The 18,946-nt window shown below is 42.0% G+C and overlaps 1 protein-coding gene across 2 annotated transcripts in view; it reads right to left on the bottom strand.

Annotated features, from left to right (window-relative positions):
• The window catches only part of CTPS2 (CTP synthase 2), a 99,775-nt gene extending 83,880 nt beyond the window's left edge, over positions 1–15,895 (bottom strand). The window contains exons 1-4 of one of the 2 annotated variants that reach the window (XM_045856130.1): positions 15,579–15,895; positions 8,404–8,608; positions 5,877–6,047; positions 3,639–3,739 (exon numbers count right to left, since the gene is read on the bottom strand). In XM_045856130.1, the coding sequence (XP_045712086.1) occupies positions 3,639–3,739; positions 5,877–6,047; positions 8,404–8,569 (438 nt within the window). In that variant the 5' untranslated portion in view covers positions 8,570–8,608; positions 15,579–15,895. Of the gene's footprint in view, positions 1–3,638; positions 3,740–5,876; positions 6,048–8,403; positions 8,609–12,972; positions 13,079–15,578 lie in introns of those variants that run through there. The other variant, XM_045856131.1, reaches the window with a different exon arrangement.
• Between the last annotated feature and the right edge of the window lie 3,051 nt (positions 15,896–18,946).

Below are 18,946 nucleotides of genomic sequence, written 5' to 3'. Positions count from 1 at the left end.
ACCAGCAGAGTGACCTTTTAAAAATTCAGAATATGTCTCCCCCTTGCTTGTACCCTTCAGTAACCCACTGCTTCACTAAAAATAAAACTGAAACTCCTTTATCCTGTCAACAAAAGGTCCTATGTGATGTGGCTATTGCACAGGTCTCTAATCTCATCTCATGTCACCACCTCCCTACTCCCCCACCTCCATCTCTCGCTGCCTGCTGCCTGCTGCCTGCGCTTCAGCCCCACTGGCCTCTCAGATGGGCTCTCTCTTCCTTCCTGCCCTGCCCATTCTGCATCTACAGCTAGTGCCCTTTTATCTTCCAGCCCAGGGAGCTGTGTCCCCCTCAGAAAGCCTGACCCTGACCACCTGCCTAAAGCAGCCTCCCTCCCACTGCCCCCTATCACAGCACCCTGTCTGTGCCCTTCCTGGTAACTCAGTACAAGCTACCACTATTTTATTTCAGTCTTTCTTTCTGGTCTCTCTATCCCATTAGGCTGTAAGCCCCACAGGGGCAGGACCGCGCCTGCCGTATCTCCAGCACAAGCCCAATGCCCTACATGCAGCACTGGAGGCTTAGGTTGGTGGTCAGGACAGGACAGAAGTTCTCAAAGTTCAATCTAAGCCGTAGGTAACAGAATTCTTGCACCTCTTTCCATAATTACAATGGAATCAAACTAAGAAGTCTCAGGATATCGTTGCTATAGATAACAAAACATAATTAAAATTCAAGCTTCCTGGGTCTGGAACACACAGAAATATGTGATAATTCTGTAAAAGAATGAGTATTTTAATTACAAAAATCCCAGAAATATCACATGCAATCAGGAAACTGGAGGGGAGGGGTGTAAATGCTCACTGACTACAATGCAGCAGAATCTAATGGGAAAAATTTGGGGAGGAAGAGAAGAGATCTGCATTAAACTAATCTGTGAGGAGACATCTTCAGTTTTTTTATGGGAATGTACTGGGAGTCCACAGGGAATCCGGAAAAGGAAGCCAAACTCTAAACACTATCCGCTTCTGCCCCCACATGGCCTACAGTGGTACTGTAATTTCTCTGCCAGTTTGGAAGGCCCAGTTACTGCTCTGGTTCCCATTATCATCGTGACTAGAAACTTTCAGTATTATTAGTAAAATAGTCCTAAGTCAACTATTGCCCTACACCATAGGGAAAATAGCACCCATAACAATATTTGAAAATCTATCCAAAGCTTAAACTGAAGCAGTAGCAAATTTGTGACGTGTCATGTCGATTTTACTTTTAAGGCGTCTTTTGTTCTCAGAAAGAGAAAGGAAGGAAGGAAGGGCAGAAGCAAGGAGCCTTTTGTTCCTTTAAGCCAGGCATAGGTTATTTGTATTTCAGGTTCATGCCTGGACACCCCGTACTAACATGAACAAGGCCTGTCAGCTCCCCTGGTCTGAGAAGTCAAGGCCTCACTGCACAAAAGGCTTCTCCACGCACTGAAAACTAAAAATGCTCTTTGGTGGTCCTTTGGAAACTTAAATCATGCACAGACACAAATGTTGGGCACAACTTAAACCTAAAAGCATGTCTGACCTAGTGTCCAACAAGCATCAGGGTTGTATGGAGGAGAAGGGGTTTTTCTAGGGATCAGTTAGCACAATGGATCTGTTTCCATGAAATTAAAACCTGAGTCCTGGTTGGTATGGCTCAGTGGACTGAGCGCCGGCCTGTAAACCGAAGGGTCATCAGTTTGATTCCCAGTCAGGGCACATGCCTGGGTTGTGTACCAGGTCCCCAATTGGGGGCACACCAGAGGCAACCACACATTGATGTGTCTTTCCCTCTCTTTCTCCCTCCTTCCCCCTCTCTCTAAATATAAATAAAATCTCGTTTTTAAAAAAGGGAGCAAGTCTAATTATGTAGGTAGGTTTAATTTGTAAAACTTCATCAAGCTATACATCTACATGTGCACTTCTGTGTGTTTATGTTACACTACAATTTTTAAAAATTATAAAGAAAGCATTTCCTCTGTCCTCATAAACTCTGAAGGAAGAAATACCAAGGGAGAAATAATTTTGTAGAGCACAATTACATATTTATATTGTCTACCAGCCATACTGCTACAGTAGTACAATACAGTTAATATATGATAGTAGGCACATTATGTTACGTTTATCAGCTCTACTATTAGCAAAACGGATCTTGTACAGAGCATATTAGATAATACTGATGATGCAGACAACAGCGACAGCTAACTTATGTTTACTGAGCACTTCCTAAATGCCAGACATTGTCAAATGCTCTATCTTATTGCATTTAATCATCACAACAACCCTATTATTATCATCTTATTATTATTACAATATTACGTTATTATCACATTGTTCTAGATGACTACATTGAAGTTTTGCAAAGTAATTTGCCAAAAGTCACAGAGGCCACTTAATAGTAACTAATAATTTTTGAGCACATACTGTAGATCCGACACTATTCTACATAGTAAGTATGTTGACTTATTTAGTCCTCAAAACAATGAGTTAAGTAGTATCATTATCCCGATTTAGCAAATGAGTACATTGAGGCACAGAGAACTTAAGTAAACTTGTCCAAAGTTGCCCAGGTGGTTAGTGACGCAGCTGAGCTATGAATGCACGCATTCTGGCTCCAGACTGTAACAACTGACCTATATACCACTGAGGAGTGACGGCAGAACATTGAACTTGAGCTGTCTGACTCTAGAAACTATGCTATTCATTATTCTGCTGTCCTGCCTGGCAATCAGACCAACTAACATTTCAATAAGGAGTACCTGGATGTCATTCTTGCTCGGCAAATTGACAGGAGGGAAGCAGTGAATAAGTGGCAAGTTCCAATACAGGGGCGGCAAAAGTAGGTTTACAGTTGTTCATATGGAAAATTATATAATAATTAGTAAATAATAATACAAGAATAAACTCAGGTCCTGAATGGTGTGGGTCAGTGGGTTGAGTGCTGGCCTGCAAACTGAAGGGTCCCCGGTTCAATCCCCAGTCAAGGCGCATGCCTGGGTTGCAGGCTGGAGCCCCAGTGGGGGGTGGCGTGTGAGAGGCCGCCACACATTGATGTTTCTCTCTCTTTGTCTTCCCATTCCCCTCTCTCTAGAGATAAATAAATAAAATCTTTTAAAAAGGAATAAACTCTGTATTTCACGTGCTCACAACTATAACCCTACTTTTGCCCCATCCTGTATTATGTTCTTTCTTTAAACAGCTAATACTCACCTCCAAATCACCTCTACCATCAGACTTCCCTAACTCCATCTTTCTCTACTGCCGATGCATTTTGCAAATACTCAAATAGCACTCACTAGAATGCATTCTATTGTGTGAAAATAGGGAGGTCTGCAAGCTCCTAAAGGCTAGAAACTGCCCATCCCAGTCTTGGCACACAGGAAGCCCTAACATTGACTTCGTGAGCGGCTGATGTCTCTTCATGCAGGTCGCTGCACACCCACCTCAGGAGTACTCACCCTGTTTAATGCCAGTCTTGCCCACTGACTTGTGACCACAAGGGCAGGGACTATCTATTCCTAGCACAGTGCCTCGCACACAGGAGACCATATTTACATATTTGTTGAATGAATAAAGAGCAGATGCTTAAAAAACCCAGAAGGATATAAGTTTATAAAGAAAAGTTCCATGCTTACCTCAATAACACATATCTGGGGCTCCTCCTTGTGACCGTCCACAGGCACCATGGCTTGATTCATAACCCACTCCTGGACAGCATCAGTAATGTGAGGGACAACTGTAGAAAGAAGTAATTGGCACAAAAGTGTATTTTATATTCTATGCAGCAGAAAGAAAGAAGCTCTTACCCTTTGCGACAGCATAGATGGAACTAGAAAGCATTATGCTAAGCGAAATAAGCCAGGCGGTAAAAGACAAACACCATATGATCTCACCTTTAACAGGAACCTAATCAATGAAACAAACAAACGAGCAAAATATGACCAAAGACACTGAAATTGAGAACAGGCTGACAGTGACCAGAGGGGAAAGGGGAGAGAATTTCAGGGGAAAAGGGTGAAGGGTTTGCAGGAACAAGTATAAAGGACACATGGACAATAATGGAGGAGGGGTGGAAATGGGAGGGAGGGCTGGGGGGTTGGGTTGGGGGGGGCAGAAAGCTGTACTTGAACAACAATTTAAATAAATAAAAAAGAAAAAGAAAAAAAGAAAAGAAATAAAAAGAAAAAAGAAAAAGAAAGTATATTTCATGGTCCTGAAAAGGGAATGTATCAGAGTCTTTATATCTCCCAAATAACCTGGCAAATTAGACAAACTACAATTCTAATGCTATCATCTTCCTTCACCGAAATTAACACTACAGGCACAGTATAGGTTTAGACATTTAAATGTTATACCTTTTCCCTTGAAACTAACCAATGGCACCAAACAAGAAACAGAAGGCAGAAATACCATCTTTGATGCAACTAGAAAATAACTGTAATGCCAAGAAAAACTGTGCCAGGAGGACCGCCTAGGCTGCTGAATGCTGGACTCCCCAGGAAAGAAGGATGCAGAGTGGCCATGCAGACTGGCAGGGCCCTGCAGACCCTCGGCAGCCCACCATCCAGGGAGGAGGGAGCCACTCAAGAGGGTATACATGAGGTCTGCCTGCTGACAAGGGGCCTGCAACTGCTAAAGTCAGATAAAGAGGACAAGAAGGGACATCTCTCCAACCGTGTGAGGCCCAGGAGTCCCTTGAGTAGTGAGCAGGCCTACAGTTGGGGATCTCAAATGGAGAGACAAAAAAGTGACATCCACGTAGGTGGCCCAGCCACCTAACCTGATGTGGCTGCAAGAAGTTGGAACCTTGGTCTTCAGGAAACTGAAGCAAAGGTGCATCCATCACCTGCTGCACCTCATACCTGCAGAGCCCACAAGGGCTCTTTGCTGGGTGTAGTTCTGTAAGAACCCACTGCGCATGCCTGGCTCACCCCTTTCTGGGAGGATGAGGCCCATAGGGTTTTGTCTCCTCGCCAGCAATCCAGGGATAATGGTTCAGGACCCAGGCTTGGGGTCTTGCCCTCTCCTCCATCGCTGGGACATTAGAGGTATGAGCCAGGACCTCTCCCTCCCGCAGGTTTTCCCAAAACCTCCACTTGGGGGAAAACTGTTAGAAAGCATGCTTGTACTGGAGATCTACACCACACTGTCCAGTTTTGGCAATAACATGGCTGATCTTTTGATCTCCATCTGTCCTATTCCTACATTTGTTTCTCACCTTCTTCAACTTGAACGGGATTTAAAGGGCATGCTAAATTATCACCTATACCCTACCATGTAGGAACGTCTGAATACAAAACCCAAGAGGTGCCAGGGCAGATCTCTTCTAAGACAAAAGAGAACCATATCATCCAGGGGAAGGGTTGGTGAAAAAAGGTCAGAGCATGCTACCTGCCACTCCAGTTCAATCCCCCAGTCCCTCCCCAACGCTGTCTTCCTTCAAAGGGAAGTAATCCTCATGCATGCAAAGATACAAGAAAAAAAGGAGAAAAAAAGAACATACGAAATAAAAGACAGACCAAAAGCAAACAACAAAAAAAAAGCCAACAACCCTACACCCCATTCAGGTAAAAAAGGTGAATAAATGGTTCTCTATAGATTTTATAAATAAAAGCTAGAGAGAGAGAGAGAGAGGTGGACTAAATGAAACAACGGCATTAGTGAGAAAGAAAGAAAAGACTGATGAAAATAAATCAGGGACACACGGGATGAACTCGAAGCCTTTAACGGAAATGAAACCAAAAAGAACACAGAGGTTTGAAAAGCATTAGAACTTGTAGGCAGTGCAGGGACCCCCGCCCTGTCTCGTCTATCTTGAGCAGGGTGTGAGTGCTGGGCACACAGGGCTCCCTAATGTTTGTGGAGTCTAATACCTTGTACCGTTTTGCCCAGGTAGTCACCACGCCTCTCCTTATTTATTACATGCTGATATATCTTCCCAGTGGTGATGTTGTTGTCCTTATAAAGATTAATATCCAAGAACCTTTCATAATTTCCAAGGTCTAAATCAACTTCTCCACCATCATTTAAGACAAACACTTCACCTAGAATAAAAAGAATGGAAATTTTTCAAATTTGCTTCCAGTAGATTATTTTTCAAAGATGGATCCATTGTATTAAAAAGCTGCTAAGAGATTTATTTATAACCTATATTCTATCATTACTTCATGATTTTGATGAGAGAATCTAACAATTCAAGTATATCCTTGAAAATGCATGAGAAAAATTCTGGTATCCTATTATGGTATTGTTTTTAAATGCTCACTGAAATTCTGTCTTCACAAATTGGCTTTCTAAACTCACCATATACCACATGAGAAAAGGGACTTTAAAACAGCAATTTTAGTCATGGCTGGTGTGTCTCAGTGGACTGAGCACCCGCCTGAGAACCAAAGGGTCACCGGTTCGATTCCCAGTCAGGGCACTGCCTGGGTTGCAGACCAGGTCCCCTGTGGGGCGGGGGTGGGGGCGTGTGAGAGGAAACCACACATTGATGTTTCTCTCCCTCTCTTTCTCCCTCCCTTTCCCTATATGTAATAAATAAATAAATAAAATCTTTTTAAAAACTGGCCAAATCCAGACCACTGAAAACTTCAAATGCTGACAGAGATGTAGAACAGTAGGAACCGTCATTTATTGCTGATGGGAATGCAAAATGCTACAGCCACTTTAGAACATAGTGTGGCAGTTTCTTACAAAATTAAACATATGCTTACCATTAAAAAAATGAAGGAAGTTGGGTGATAGTTTCAAACAAAAATATAATCTACCATAGACTTGAGTAAGTCATTACACAGACAAAATGAAAATCAAATAAATCTACGGGAATACACTGAGATACCCTTTTTTGTTCTTTGGTTTACTCTCAGGTTAGTAAATTTTAAAAAGAATAATGTTCAGCAAGGGCATGAAGAACTGGGCCTTTTTCTTATATCCTGTTGATGAGGATGTAAATTAGTGCAGATGCACAAGCCTTAACAGAAAATTCGGAGACAAGATGAAAAGTTGGAATTTGGACTTTTTCTGATTCTAGAAAAGTAATATAGAATGCTTTCCATATATTATAAAATACCCCCAAAGTAACCCATAATCGAACACATTCCAAGTGGAGTACAGACTAGAAATAGCCACAGCTTTATAAAGACGTTTCAATTTTCAAAACTTTTGGAAAGAGACTATAAATAGCCACAAACTTAAGAAGAACTTTAAATTTTCAGAACTTTTTGGATTTCAGAGTTGTACATAAGGGATCCTGAATGGAAAAACCTTTGGCAATATGCATTATGTGTCAAAAGCTGGAAAAATATATCTAACCATCAAATAAGAAATTCTGCACATAGGCATTTCTGTTTAAGAATAAACTGATTAAGTTCAAAGATTTCCATCACAGTACTGTTTAATATATCAATACACTGGCAATTATTTCCTATTATTGTTCAGATTCTGTGCAGCTTTTTTTTAAAGATTTTATTTCTTTATTTTTAGAGAGGGAAGGGAGGGAGAAAGAGAGAGAGAGAGAATCGTCAATGTGTGGTTGCTGGGGGTCATGGCCTGCAACCCAGACATGTACCCTGACTGGGAATCGAACCTGTGACACTTTGGTTCACAGCCCGAGCTCAATCCGCTGAGCTATGCCAGCCAGGGCTGTCTGTGCAGCTTTTAAGAGTATAGAATATATAAAAATGTCCACAATATATTAAGTTTTAGAAATTAGATTTAAAATAATGTGACTGTAAGATTCAATTCATTTGAAGTTCAAAAAGAAGCAAAATTAATCTATGGTGTTAGAAGACAGGATAGCAGTTACCCTGGCAGTTTGAGGACAAAGGAAAATTCTGTTTATCAATCTGGGGTCTGGTTATACAGTATGTTCATTTCATCAAGCAAAACATTTATGATTTATGTACTTTTCTGCATGTATGTAAATTTTTTTAAAAGACAGTATGTAAAGGCTAATGCTTTTTTAAAAAAATAATTACTATATACATTGAAATGTCTACATTAATAATAGTTGCTCCAAAAAGTGGAAAATTTTCTTCATGCCATTCTATATTGTCAATATGATTGTCAATATATACTATATTGTCTGAATGTTTCTCTTAACAAGAAAGTGTTAAATCTATTACCTTTATGATAAAATACAACAAAACATAATCCATACTGCAAAAGCTACAGTGAAAATGGTTTCCTCACAGTTTTCAAAAAAAGGTGGACTGATTTGGAACGGCATCAGCAATCTGAACAATGTATCAACGACCATGAAAACATTCACATATTCATAACACATGATCCAGCAACTCTACTTTTGGAACGCTCTCCTAAAGAAATTACCCAACATAAAAGAAAGAAATACAATTTAACCAAGTGCTTTATAAGGGAGGAAATGGTTCTCTTTCATACCGTGCTCATAAGGTGAAAAAGTGCCCGCATCAATGTTGATGTAGGGGTCGATTTTGATGGCCGTAACTCGGAGTCCCCATGATTTTAGAATTGTCCCAATGCTGCTCGCGATGATCCCTTTCCCAATGCTTGAGATGACCCCACCAGTGACCAGGATGTACTTCATTGGCAAAGGAATGGTTGGGTGCCAGCACCCAGATAGACTCTGAAAAGAAATAAAATTAAGAGTCAGGGAAGAGAAATATTTTCTCAAACCAGTAAAGCAGAGAGTGTGTTGTTGTTAAACCAGAATTTCAAAAGCATACTGCATTTTTCTACCTAAACTAAATATTGACATTTGAAACTTTTGAAACAAAGTCTTATCTTTTAGATTTTTAATTTTTGTCAATATGCAGGAAGCTGTGGCTATTTTCTGCAAGTAGAGGGACTGGCTCCATTGCCCTGATTTTCCATGTACCCCCAACTTTATCATATGACAAACCTCATCATGAGAAAAATGTCTCTGGAATTCAGAAGCATAGTAAAATATATAAGCAATCAGACGCTGTTGTCATATCCGTACAAGCTGTGCTTGGGCAAGTTACTACTCCATTCAGTGCCTGTTTCTTCGTCTGTGAAATGGAGTAAAAATACCAGTCCCTTAAAATATTATTCAGCACTAAAAAGAAATGAGCTGTCAAGCCATGAAAAGACATGGAGGAAATTCAACACATATTACTAAGTAAAAGAAGCCAATCTGAAAGGGCTACACACTGTGGGATTCCAACTATGTGACACTTCAGAAAAGGCAAAACTATGGAGACTGTAAATATCAGTGGTTTCCAGGGGATGGGGGCAGGGAGAGATGAATACATGAAGCACAGAAGATTTTTAGGGCAGTGAAAATACTCTACGATACTACAGTAGTGCGTATATATCATTATACATTTCTCCAAACCCACAGAATGTGCAACATCAAGAGCAAACTCTAATGTAACCATGGACTTTGGATGATAAGATTGCGTCACCGTAGGTTCATTGATTGTAATAAATGCATCACCCTGGTTTGGGATGCTGATAATGGGGAAGGCTGTGCTTGTGGGACAGAGTGTCTATGGGAACTCAGTACTTTCTGCTCAGTTTTGCTGCAAAGCTAAAATTGCTCTAAAAAGTAAAGCCTATTTTTTTAGAAAATCAATATTTACATATGCCAACATTACAAAAAATCTCCTAAGTAGTCCTGCGGTTTAACTGAGTGAAGGTACAGATCAGAGGTCAGCAAACCAGGGCCCACTGGTCACATCTGTCTCTCTGTTTTTGTATGGTCCCCAAGCCAAGAATGTTTTTTACATTTTAAATGATTCAGAAAAGATCAAAAGAGGATTTCATGACACATTAAAATTGTATGAAACTCAAATTTTAGTGGCCATAAATCAAGTTTTATTAGCACATAGCCACACCCATCATTTACATATTATCGTATCTGTGTTCACTTTCTACAGCGGCACCGCTGAGTAGTTGTGACAACAGAGACCTCTGGCCCACAACACCTGAAATATTTACTATCTGGCTTTTCACAGAAAATGTTTACTGATGCCTGGTATGGAAGCAGTCAAAATCAATCCCTATACTCCCTTATTCAACATAGTACTGGAAGTCCTAGCCACAGCAATCAGACAAGAAGAAGAAATAAAAGGAATTGGAAAGGAGGAAGTAAAACTGTCATTATTTGCTGATGACATGACATTGTACATACAGAATCCCAAAGATTCCACCAAGAAACTACTTAAACTGATAAATGAATTCAGCAAAGTAGCAGGATACAAAATTAATATCCAGAAATCAGTTGCATTTTCATATGCCAATAATGAGCTAACAGAAAGGGAAATTAAGGAAACAATCCCATTTATAATTGCTTCAAAAAGAATAAAGTACCATCCTGGCTGGTGTGGCTCAGTGGATTCAGTGTTGGCCTGTGAACCAAAAGGTTGCTAGTTTGATTCCCAGTCAGGGCACATGGCTGGGTTTCAGACCAGGTCCCCAGTAGGGGTCACGTGAGAGGCAACCACACATTGATGTTTTTCTCCTCTCTTTGTCCTTCCCTTCCCCTCTCTCTAAAAATAAATAAATAAAATCTTTTTAAAAAAGAATAAAATATTTAGGAATAAACCTAACCAAGGATGTAAAAGATCTGTACTTGGAAAATTACAAGACACTGAAGAAATTGAAGAAGATACAAATATGTGGAAGCATATACCATGTTCATGGATAGGAAGAATTAGCATCATTTAAATGTCCATACTACCCATAGCAATCCATAGATTCAACGTAATTCCTATCAAGATTCCAATGACATATTTCCCAGAACTAGAACATATATTTCAAAAATGTACACGGAACCACAAAAGGCCCTGCATAGCAACAGCAATCCTGAGAAAGAAGAACAAAGTTGGAAAAATCATGCTACCTAATATCAAACTATAGTATAAGGCCATAGTAATCAAAACAGCATGGTACTGGCATAAAAACAGATACATAGATCAATGGAACAGAATAGAGAGCCCAGAAGTAAACCCACATCTTTATAGTCAATTAATATTCAACAGAGGAAGCAAGCACATACACTGGGCTAAAGAGTTTATTCAATAAATGGTGTTAGGAAAATTGGACAGATATGTGCAGAAAAATAAAACTAAATCACCTTCTTATACCACACACAAGAATAAATTCAAAATGGGTCTTAAACATTAGACCCCAAACCATAAAACTCCTAGAAGAAAATATAAGCAGCAAAATCTCAGACATTGCTTGTAGCAATTTTTTTTATCAGATATATCTCCCTAGGCAAGGGAAAGAAAATAAATGAATAAATAAATGAGACTACATTAAAATCAACTCTACATTAACAGATAGTAAGAACTTAAGAAAGTTAGCTATTAACATCACTATTTTTTATATTAACATCATTTTAAAAAATTTTATATACAGGCTTCAGATACACCATTTTATAACACTTAACTTCAGTGTTAATAATAAATGTATCCTCCTTAACTAAGCATGCTGAACACTGAATCTTTTACATTACCTATCAAGTTTTACCATGCAAAAATATTCAAGCAGGAAAAAAATATTATAGCATAAAAATTTTTATTTGAATTTTCTGTGGCTGTTTTGTTTAAGAGGCAGACAGGGAGCCCCGAAGCTACTTGGTTTTCTTTACTTTGAGTACCACTGTTTTTCCCTTGAGCCTGTGCCTTCGCCCTTGCCATTCCACCAGCCACGTGAAAGTCTTAACAGCATGATTTTCATAGTCATGGATGATGGGTAAATGGGCAACTGAGTAAGACCACTAACACAAAATTACAACTGCAAAGAGAGAGAGAGAGAGAGAGAGAGTAAAAGCTAATATCTATAAATCCCTCTTTCTGATGTAACTCACAAATTTTTTAAGTACTTGGAAATTAAGTACAAATGCAATCAGGTAGAAACCATTTCAATTGCCCGTTTATCTTATTTTTCCATCCTCCTCAAAGGAAAGCCCATCCTGATTTTGTGGTTTCCTCTGCTTATCATTCAAAGCAAACTATCTTAACTTAAAGGTGTTACATTATGTCACTTCTGAGCTGTGAGTTTAGTTTGAACTAGCTGACCATGGCCAGGACAAGTAAACTGAAGCCATCCACAATATACAATGTCCCATCCCAAATGGCTTCCCTCAGTCCTTTGGGCCTGCCTATCAATACACAATACAGTTGATCTCCTTCAATGCCACCTTGTCATCCACTCACCAAGCTAGGTTTAGCTTAAAAGATCCTCAATCCAAACCTAGAACACAGATCCAAAATGCTTGTGAATGTTCATCTCTTCCCACTCCCTCTGGCCCAGGTAGTCACCATAGTGGTCACTTCTTCACAGCCTCCCCTTACCCATCCCACTGGTGATTTCTTTTTTTGTGATAAATGTCCCTCCTCCGTAGTCAGAGAACCTGGATTCAAATGTTGGCTCTGTCATTCACTGCTGGGACCCTAGGCAACTTCTTCAACTTTTCTAAACCTTGATTTTCTCTACATATGTAGTGCACAGAGATCATAATAGTACCTGCCTTATAGAGGTATGTGGGCATTTACAAGTGAGTGCCCAAGTTAGCTGTTACCATTTTCCAGAGCCATCTCCTCACTGATTCAATCAGCTCACAAATGTTTACTGAATGCCAGTTATACTGAATGTCTTTATACATGCTTGCCATGTTCCTAGGTTTGGGGATATGGGGGTGAACAAAAAGTCAAGGTCAAAAAGTCAAGGTCCCAGTCGTCTTGGACTTCACTTTTCCTGTGCAATTAAGAGGCAAATAAGTGTGGAGGTAATTGTACCTTATTAGAGCACTGTCTCGCTATTAAGATGACTTCCCATTTGTAAAAGTTAGCAAAATCAAAAAATACCCACAAAGAAAACTGGACTGTATTCATGTGAAGCCACTTACGTGGTTGTCAAAAAGTCTAAGAATTTCTAAACAAATAAAAAAGAGCCCAACTGGTATAGCTCAGTGGATTGAGCGTGGGCTGCTAACCAGAGGGTTGCCAGTTCGATTACCAGTCAGGGCACATTCCTGGGTTGCAGGCAAGTCCCCAGTATGGGGTACGAGAGAGGTAACCACTCATTGATAGGTCTTGCCTCCTCTTTCTCCTTCTCTTCCCTTCTCTCTGTAAAAATAAAAAAAATCCTTAAAAAAAAGAAAAAGTCTAAGAATTTTTCAAGTAAGATATGCTTATGTTAACCCTGGAGGGTAGCTCTGTTGTTTAGAGTGTTGGCCAGATACCCCAAGGATGTGGATTTGATCCCCCATCAGGACACATATAAGAATCAACCAAAGATGCATAGTAAGTGGAAAAACAAATTGATGTCTCTCTCTCTCTCTCAAGTCAATTTTTAAAAGATATGCTTATGTTAAAACAAAAGAGTTGGCTACAGGCCCTGGCCAGGTAGCTCAGTTGGTTAGAGCATCATCCCAATCCACCAACATTGTGGGTTCGATCCCAGGTCAGAGCACATACAAGAAACAAAGATGAAGCCACAAATTAGTGGAACAACAAAGCGACATTTCTTTCTTGCTATAATCAATAAATAAAATTAAATTAAAAAAGAAAAGAGTGGAATTTAAAATTGAACATAATATTATCTCACTTATTATTATTATTTTTTTAATTAAGACTAGTCAAGCCCTGCCTGGTGTGGCTCAGTAGATTGAGTGCCAGCCTGTGAAGCACAGGGTCATCAGTTCGATTCCCAGTCAGGGTACATGCCTGGGTTTCCAGCCAGGACCCAGTCGGGGACACGGGAGAGGCAACCACACATTGATGTTTCTCTCCCTCTTTCTCCCTCCCACCCCCTCTAAAAATAATTATATAAAATATCTTTTAAAGAAAAAGACTAGTCAAGCCGTGGCTGGCGTAGCTCAGTGGATTGAGTGCGGGCTGCAAACCAAAGCATTGCAGGTTCGATTCCCAGTCAGGGCACATGCCTGGGTTGCAGGCCACGGCCCCCAGCAACCGCACATTGATGTTTCTCTCTCTCTCTCTATCTCCCTCTCTAAAAATAAATAAATAAAATCTTAAAAAAAAAAAGAAAAAGAAAAAGACTAGTCAAAAGTACACCAAAATGCTAAATTTTGATATATTGAGGTGGTTGGGGTGTAGGCAATTACAAGTTTTCCATATTTTCAAAAGCACAAAATACCTTCTTAAAGCACATTAAATATTTTACGAAGTCCTTCTTGAAAATGTCACTTAATACCAAAGACACATCTAGTCTTTTTTACCTCTATTAAGGAAACAAGTTCGTTTGCAGCAAAGTTTTAAAACGGCAGGAAAAGGCAAGCTCTTCTGGCTACTTCCTTGACTCCAGATGATTTTTTCCCCGTGTAAGAACAGGTTTTCATTTACTCTCATATGCAGTGAACAGAACCAATTGTCTGTAAAATGAGAGTGTGCAGGGCTGCCCTGACTGCTGTCCAACAAAAACAACAGACAATCCACCTATATGGTCTTGACTTCCCTAGTAGCCATATTTAAAAAGAAACAGATGAAGTTAATTTTTAAAGTTTCATTTAACCCAATGGATTTAAAATATTTTCATTTTAACACACAATCACTGCAAAAATGTATTAGTGAAATAGCCTGCATCGTCTTTTTTTTTTTTTTTTTAACTGTCTTCCCAGATTAGGTGTGTCCACTCACAGCACATCTCAGCTGGGACTCTCCACAGTTCCAGTGCTCAAGAGCCACATGTGGCAAGGGACTGCCACACTGGACAGTGCAGGCCTAAAGCAACTAAAAACATCAGAAGCTCCAAGAGAGAGATACCTTGTCAATGACGAACATATAAAACGTGATATTAGAAACAAGAGTACTTACTGAATGGTCCCATTTTATGAAGCTCTGGAATAGGCAAAACTAAGCTATGACAGAAATCAAGGGAGTTGGTGGGGGGCGGGGGCGTGTGGATTATCTGGAAGGGACAAGAGGGAACTTTCTGGAGTAATGCAAATGGTCTCTGTCTGTGTCGGGGCAGCGGTTCCCTGGGTTAAAATTTGTCAGGCCCCGATCTGCACAAGTAAAAGGGGGGCATGTTATAGCATGTAAATTATACATCAAATTTGTAAAAATTGTTGCAAAAAGAAACCGATGTCGTAGCGGCAGCGTACTTAGGCACAGTGCTGCCCCAAGGAGCTAGCCGATCTGGGAAAAACGCGAGGGTAGTTGTTCCAGGAGTGCTCGGCCCGAGGAGGGGACAGAAAGGGCATTTCACTCCGCGCGGGGCTTCACTTCCGCCAACGCCATCTCGGGGCTCTCGGGGCTCCCGCGGCCCGGGAGAAATGGGGCGGGAAGAGGCGCACCCCGGAGACCCTACACTACCCACCCCCGATCGCGGCCGCCGCAGGGCCGGATCCGACCACACTGGGCACCCTCACAGCGGCCCCAGCCCCGCACCCCTCGGGTCTGCGTGCGCTCGGTGCGGGGATGCGCCTGGTCGCCAGCCCCTCTTGGACTGTGCGCCAGCGCCATCGAGCAGAGGACAAAGGCTCCCGGCCTCAGGCGCGCGCCGGGGGCGGCGGCGCGGGTGGGGAGGCTCTGGGGACGCGGGGTGGCCGGGGCGCGGAGGCCCCGGGGGTCCGGTGGAGGGCCGGGCAGAGGATTTACCTGCTCTGTGGTGGTGGCGCCCGGAGGGTGGCTGTTGGGTACGGCGGGCTCCGCCCCGTGGCCGGCCAGCGCTCACCTGTCGGGCTGTGGGTAGGGGGCCGCCGCTAGGGGTGTCCCAGAGTCTCCCCCGGGTCCTCCCACCGCCGTTGCAGGCCTCGGGGTGTGCGGCGTCCCCTTCGCGCCCACCTTTCCCTCTCCTGCCGCCGCCTGCCCCGCTGACTCACGCTAGTGAGCTTGGGGTTTGCACCCAGGTTTGTGCAATGCAACAAAACCAGCCCCTAAAAAGTGACTCCTCGGGCACAGACAGCTTCCCGTCACTCTCCGCCCTAGAGGCACTTGGCCCCAGGCCTCGCTCGGCTGCAGGACTGCTCCTCCCCTCCTCGGCTCATTTAGCAAAAGCCCTTCGGAGACCCAGGTGAACACCACATTCCCACCGAGCCTAGGCCACTCTGCACGCCGAGCCCCTTGTGTGGGTCCTCCCGTCTCGTTCCCACCCTGTCTCAAACGTTTGTGCGTCCCCTTGCACTCCAAAAACTGCAGAAGGGAAGCACTGAGGAGAGGACCAAAATAAAACAGGGGTCTTGCCTTTGAGGAACTCACAGTCCGGGGAGAGGGCTACACATCTGTAGGAATCAGTAAGGTTCCTAGAACAATACCGGCGTAGAAAAGAAAATGGGGGGAGGGGAGCGGACAATTAGGACTTCATGAGTGAGTATTTTTGTAGGATGGTTGGTCCTGAGAACCCACACAGCAGGTTGTTAAAGCAAAGGGAAGAACATACTGAAAGCGCTGAAGGAGAAATAATCGAACTATGGACAACGGAAGGGTTTGGAGTGAAATGCAAGAGTTAGGCAAGTGGTTAAAATCTTGAACAACCAGTGTAAGTCACTAGAGTGCCAAGTTAGGCAAATGTCATTGAACGCCTAGTGGGGTTTAGAAACTGTAATTGTGTAATGATATCTATAATTTCACAGGATATCTAGTGGTAAGTATGTAAGTAGAGATACTTATGACAAAACCAGAGTTTGAGTGGAGGAGAAAGACAAGACAGTGAGAAAGTTGAGGGCCCTGGAAGAATGTGGTTGCAGTAATGCACCAGGGCTCTAGTTCACAGAGGAAAGAAACGGAGAGTAGCAGGGAGCTGGGAGACTGGGAGAAAGAGAAGAGAAGGACCAATGTCAAGAGCCCATGTGAATGAGGGAACTGGCGGGTTTTCACAGCAGTGTGATGTTGGTGTTGATGTTGGCAAAGGGGAAGCACTTCAGATGACATGGTGCAGGGGTGTCCAACCCGTGGCTTGCGGGCCGCCTGTGGCCCAGAATGGCTGTGAATGCGGCCCGACACAAAATCACAAATTCACTTAAAACGTTATGAGGTTTTTTTTGTGATTATGTGTCACAATGTATTTAATGTGTGACCGAAGACAACTCCTCTTCTTCCAGTGTGGCCCAGAGATGCCAAAAGGTTGGACACCCCTGGTTTAGGGTCTGATGGCTGATACGGAGTCAAGTGAGATGGGCACTGCTGGCATTGGGCCTAGCAGCCACACGGCCACTGCAAGGGACATCAAGACTTAGAGGAGTCGGTTGAGGCCAGGAAACCATGTCTTCAGCGAATATCAAGGAGTGACTTTAACCCTAATAGAGGGCAGCAACAAGGCAGGGTAGAGGGTTGTAGGAAAAGTTAAATGAGTTTCAAAAGAAAAGGGAGTTTCTCCCCCCCTGAGGATGACAGACCAGTGTTGTGGAAGAAGCAGTAAGGATCCGGGGTTAGTGATATCAATTTCTGAGAAAATAGGCAGAGCCTCCACTCAGCAGGAAACTGAGCGGAGACCCAAGTCTCCACAAAAGACCAGTAAAATAAATAAATGGATAGACAGATAAACTTTAAAGCAGGAAACCCCTTATGAAAAGGCTAGAGGCATAGAAGAGTTCGCTATGAAACAAGTCTTCCAGAGGACCTAGTAGAAAGGATGCTTGTGAAACGGGTTGAAGCGATGATGATAGTTAATACCTGCCATGTGTATAAGGTTTCCTTCCACATTTCAGTACTTCGTTTCCTGTTTACAGACGGGACAGTTATTATGATCTCCATTTCGTAACAAAGAACCTGAGGCTTAGAGATGTAAAGTGCCCTGACCAAAGGTACATTAGTTAACTTAAGTAGCAGAGCCAGGACATTGTGGGAAGGAAAAATAATTTTTCCTCCTATGCTTTTAAGTTCTTTTGGCTGCACTAATCAAATTGACATGAGATAGTTTAACAGGAGAAAATGACTAAATTTATTACATATGTGCATGCAGAGGTTCCATAAGACTATGAAATCTGAGGACAAATCTGGCCTGAAGGGCAGGGGTGTTTGGGGGACTTCAAAGGCCAGGAAGGCAATTCTTGTGGAGATGGAAAAGTAAATGTTTGGTAAATAAATGTTTGCTGGGCCATCTTTAACAATGTGCCACAGAGAGAACTTTGATCTGACAGGCTTTGCTAGCTTCCTCCCTGTCTACCACGTACTAGTTTATATTAAACTCTTGTCATCTGAAGATATCTTCCTTCCTGGAGCAGGTCCTCTATTTGAATTCTTGTAGACAGTTGGGGGAAGGTCAAAGGTTCTTCCTAAATCTAAGTTCCTGGAAAATAATCAGCTTAAAATAATCGATACCCCAAAAGGCATATTTTGAGGTGGCAAACTCTGCTTTCCCTTGACATTGAGACAAAACATCTGCTCCCAAAGTCAGAATCTTCACTTCCTGATATAAGACTTCATCTTTTGCCCTGGCTGGCGTAGCTCAGTGGATTGAGCGCAGGCTGCGAACCAAAGTGTCACAGGTTCGATTCCCAGTCAGGGCACATGCCTGGGTTGCAGGCCACGACCCCCAGCAACCGCACATTGATGTTTCTCTCTCTCTCTCTCTCTTTCTCCCTCCCTTCCCTCTCTAAAAATAAATAAATAAAAATCTTTTAAAAAAAAGACTTCATCTTTTTCATGTCCTATTAATCTATAAGATTAATGGAGAAAAGATATTTTGCGAATACACAGGGGTTCTTATAACTTTTGTATTATTAACCCAAAATAGAAATAAAATAAGCAGAAAAACAAATTTTATGACATGGTTGAAATTGACTAATTTGTGTGGGATAGGGTTGTGTGTTAATCAACAAATGTTTATTCATGGCCTACTACCAGCATAGTGTTAAGGATAAAAAGAGATGGAGAAAGAGTCCGCCATTAAGTTAAGTTGTGTCTTTTTTCACCTTTTATTTTGAAGAAGTCTATCTTCCAGAACAATTTTTTAATTTTTTAATTTAAATTATTTTATTGTTCAATTACAGTTGTCTGCATTTTCTCCCCACCCCACCCCCTGAAAC

The sequence above is a fragment of the Phyllostomus hastatus genome, unplaced genomic scaffold, assembly GCF_019186645.2.
Source record: "Phyllostomus hastatus isolate PE091 unplaced genomic scaffold, TTU_PhHast_1.1 phas_scaffold_12, whole genome shotgun sequence".
Taxonomy (NCBI): domain Eukaryota; kingdom Metazoa; phylum Chordata; class Mammalia; order Chiroptera; family Phyllostomidae; genus Phyllostomus; species Phyllostomus hastatus.
Note: the sequence above shows the minus strand (reverse complement) of the source record. Positions and strands in the feature narration are given on the sequence as shown.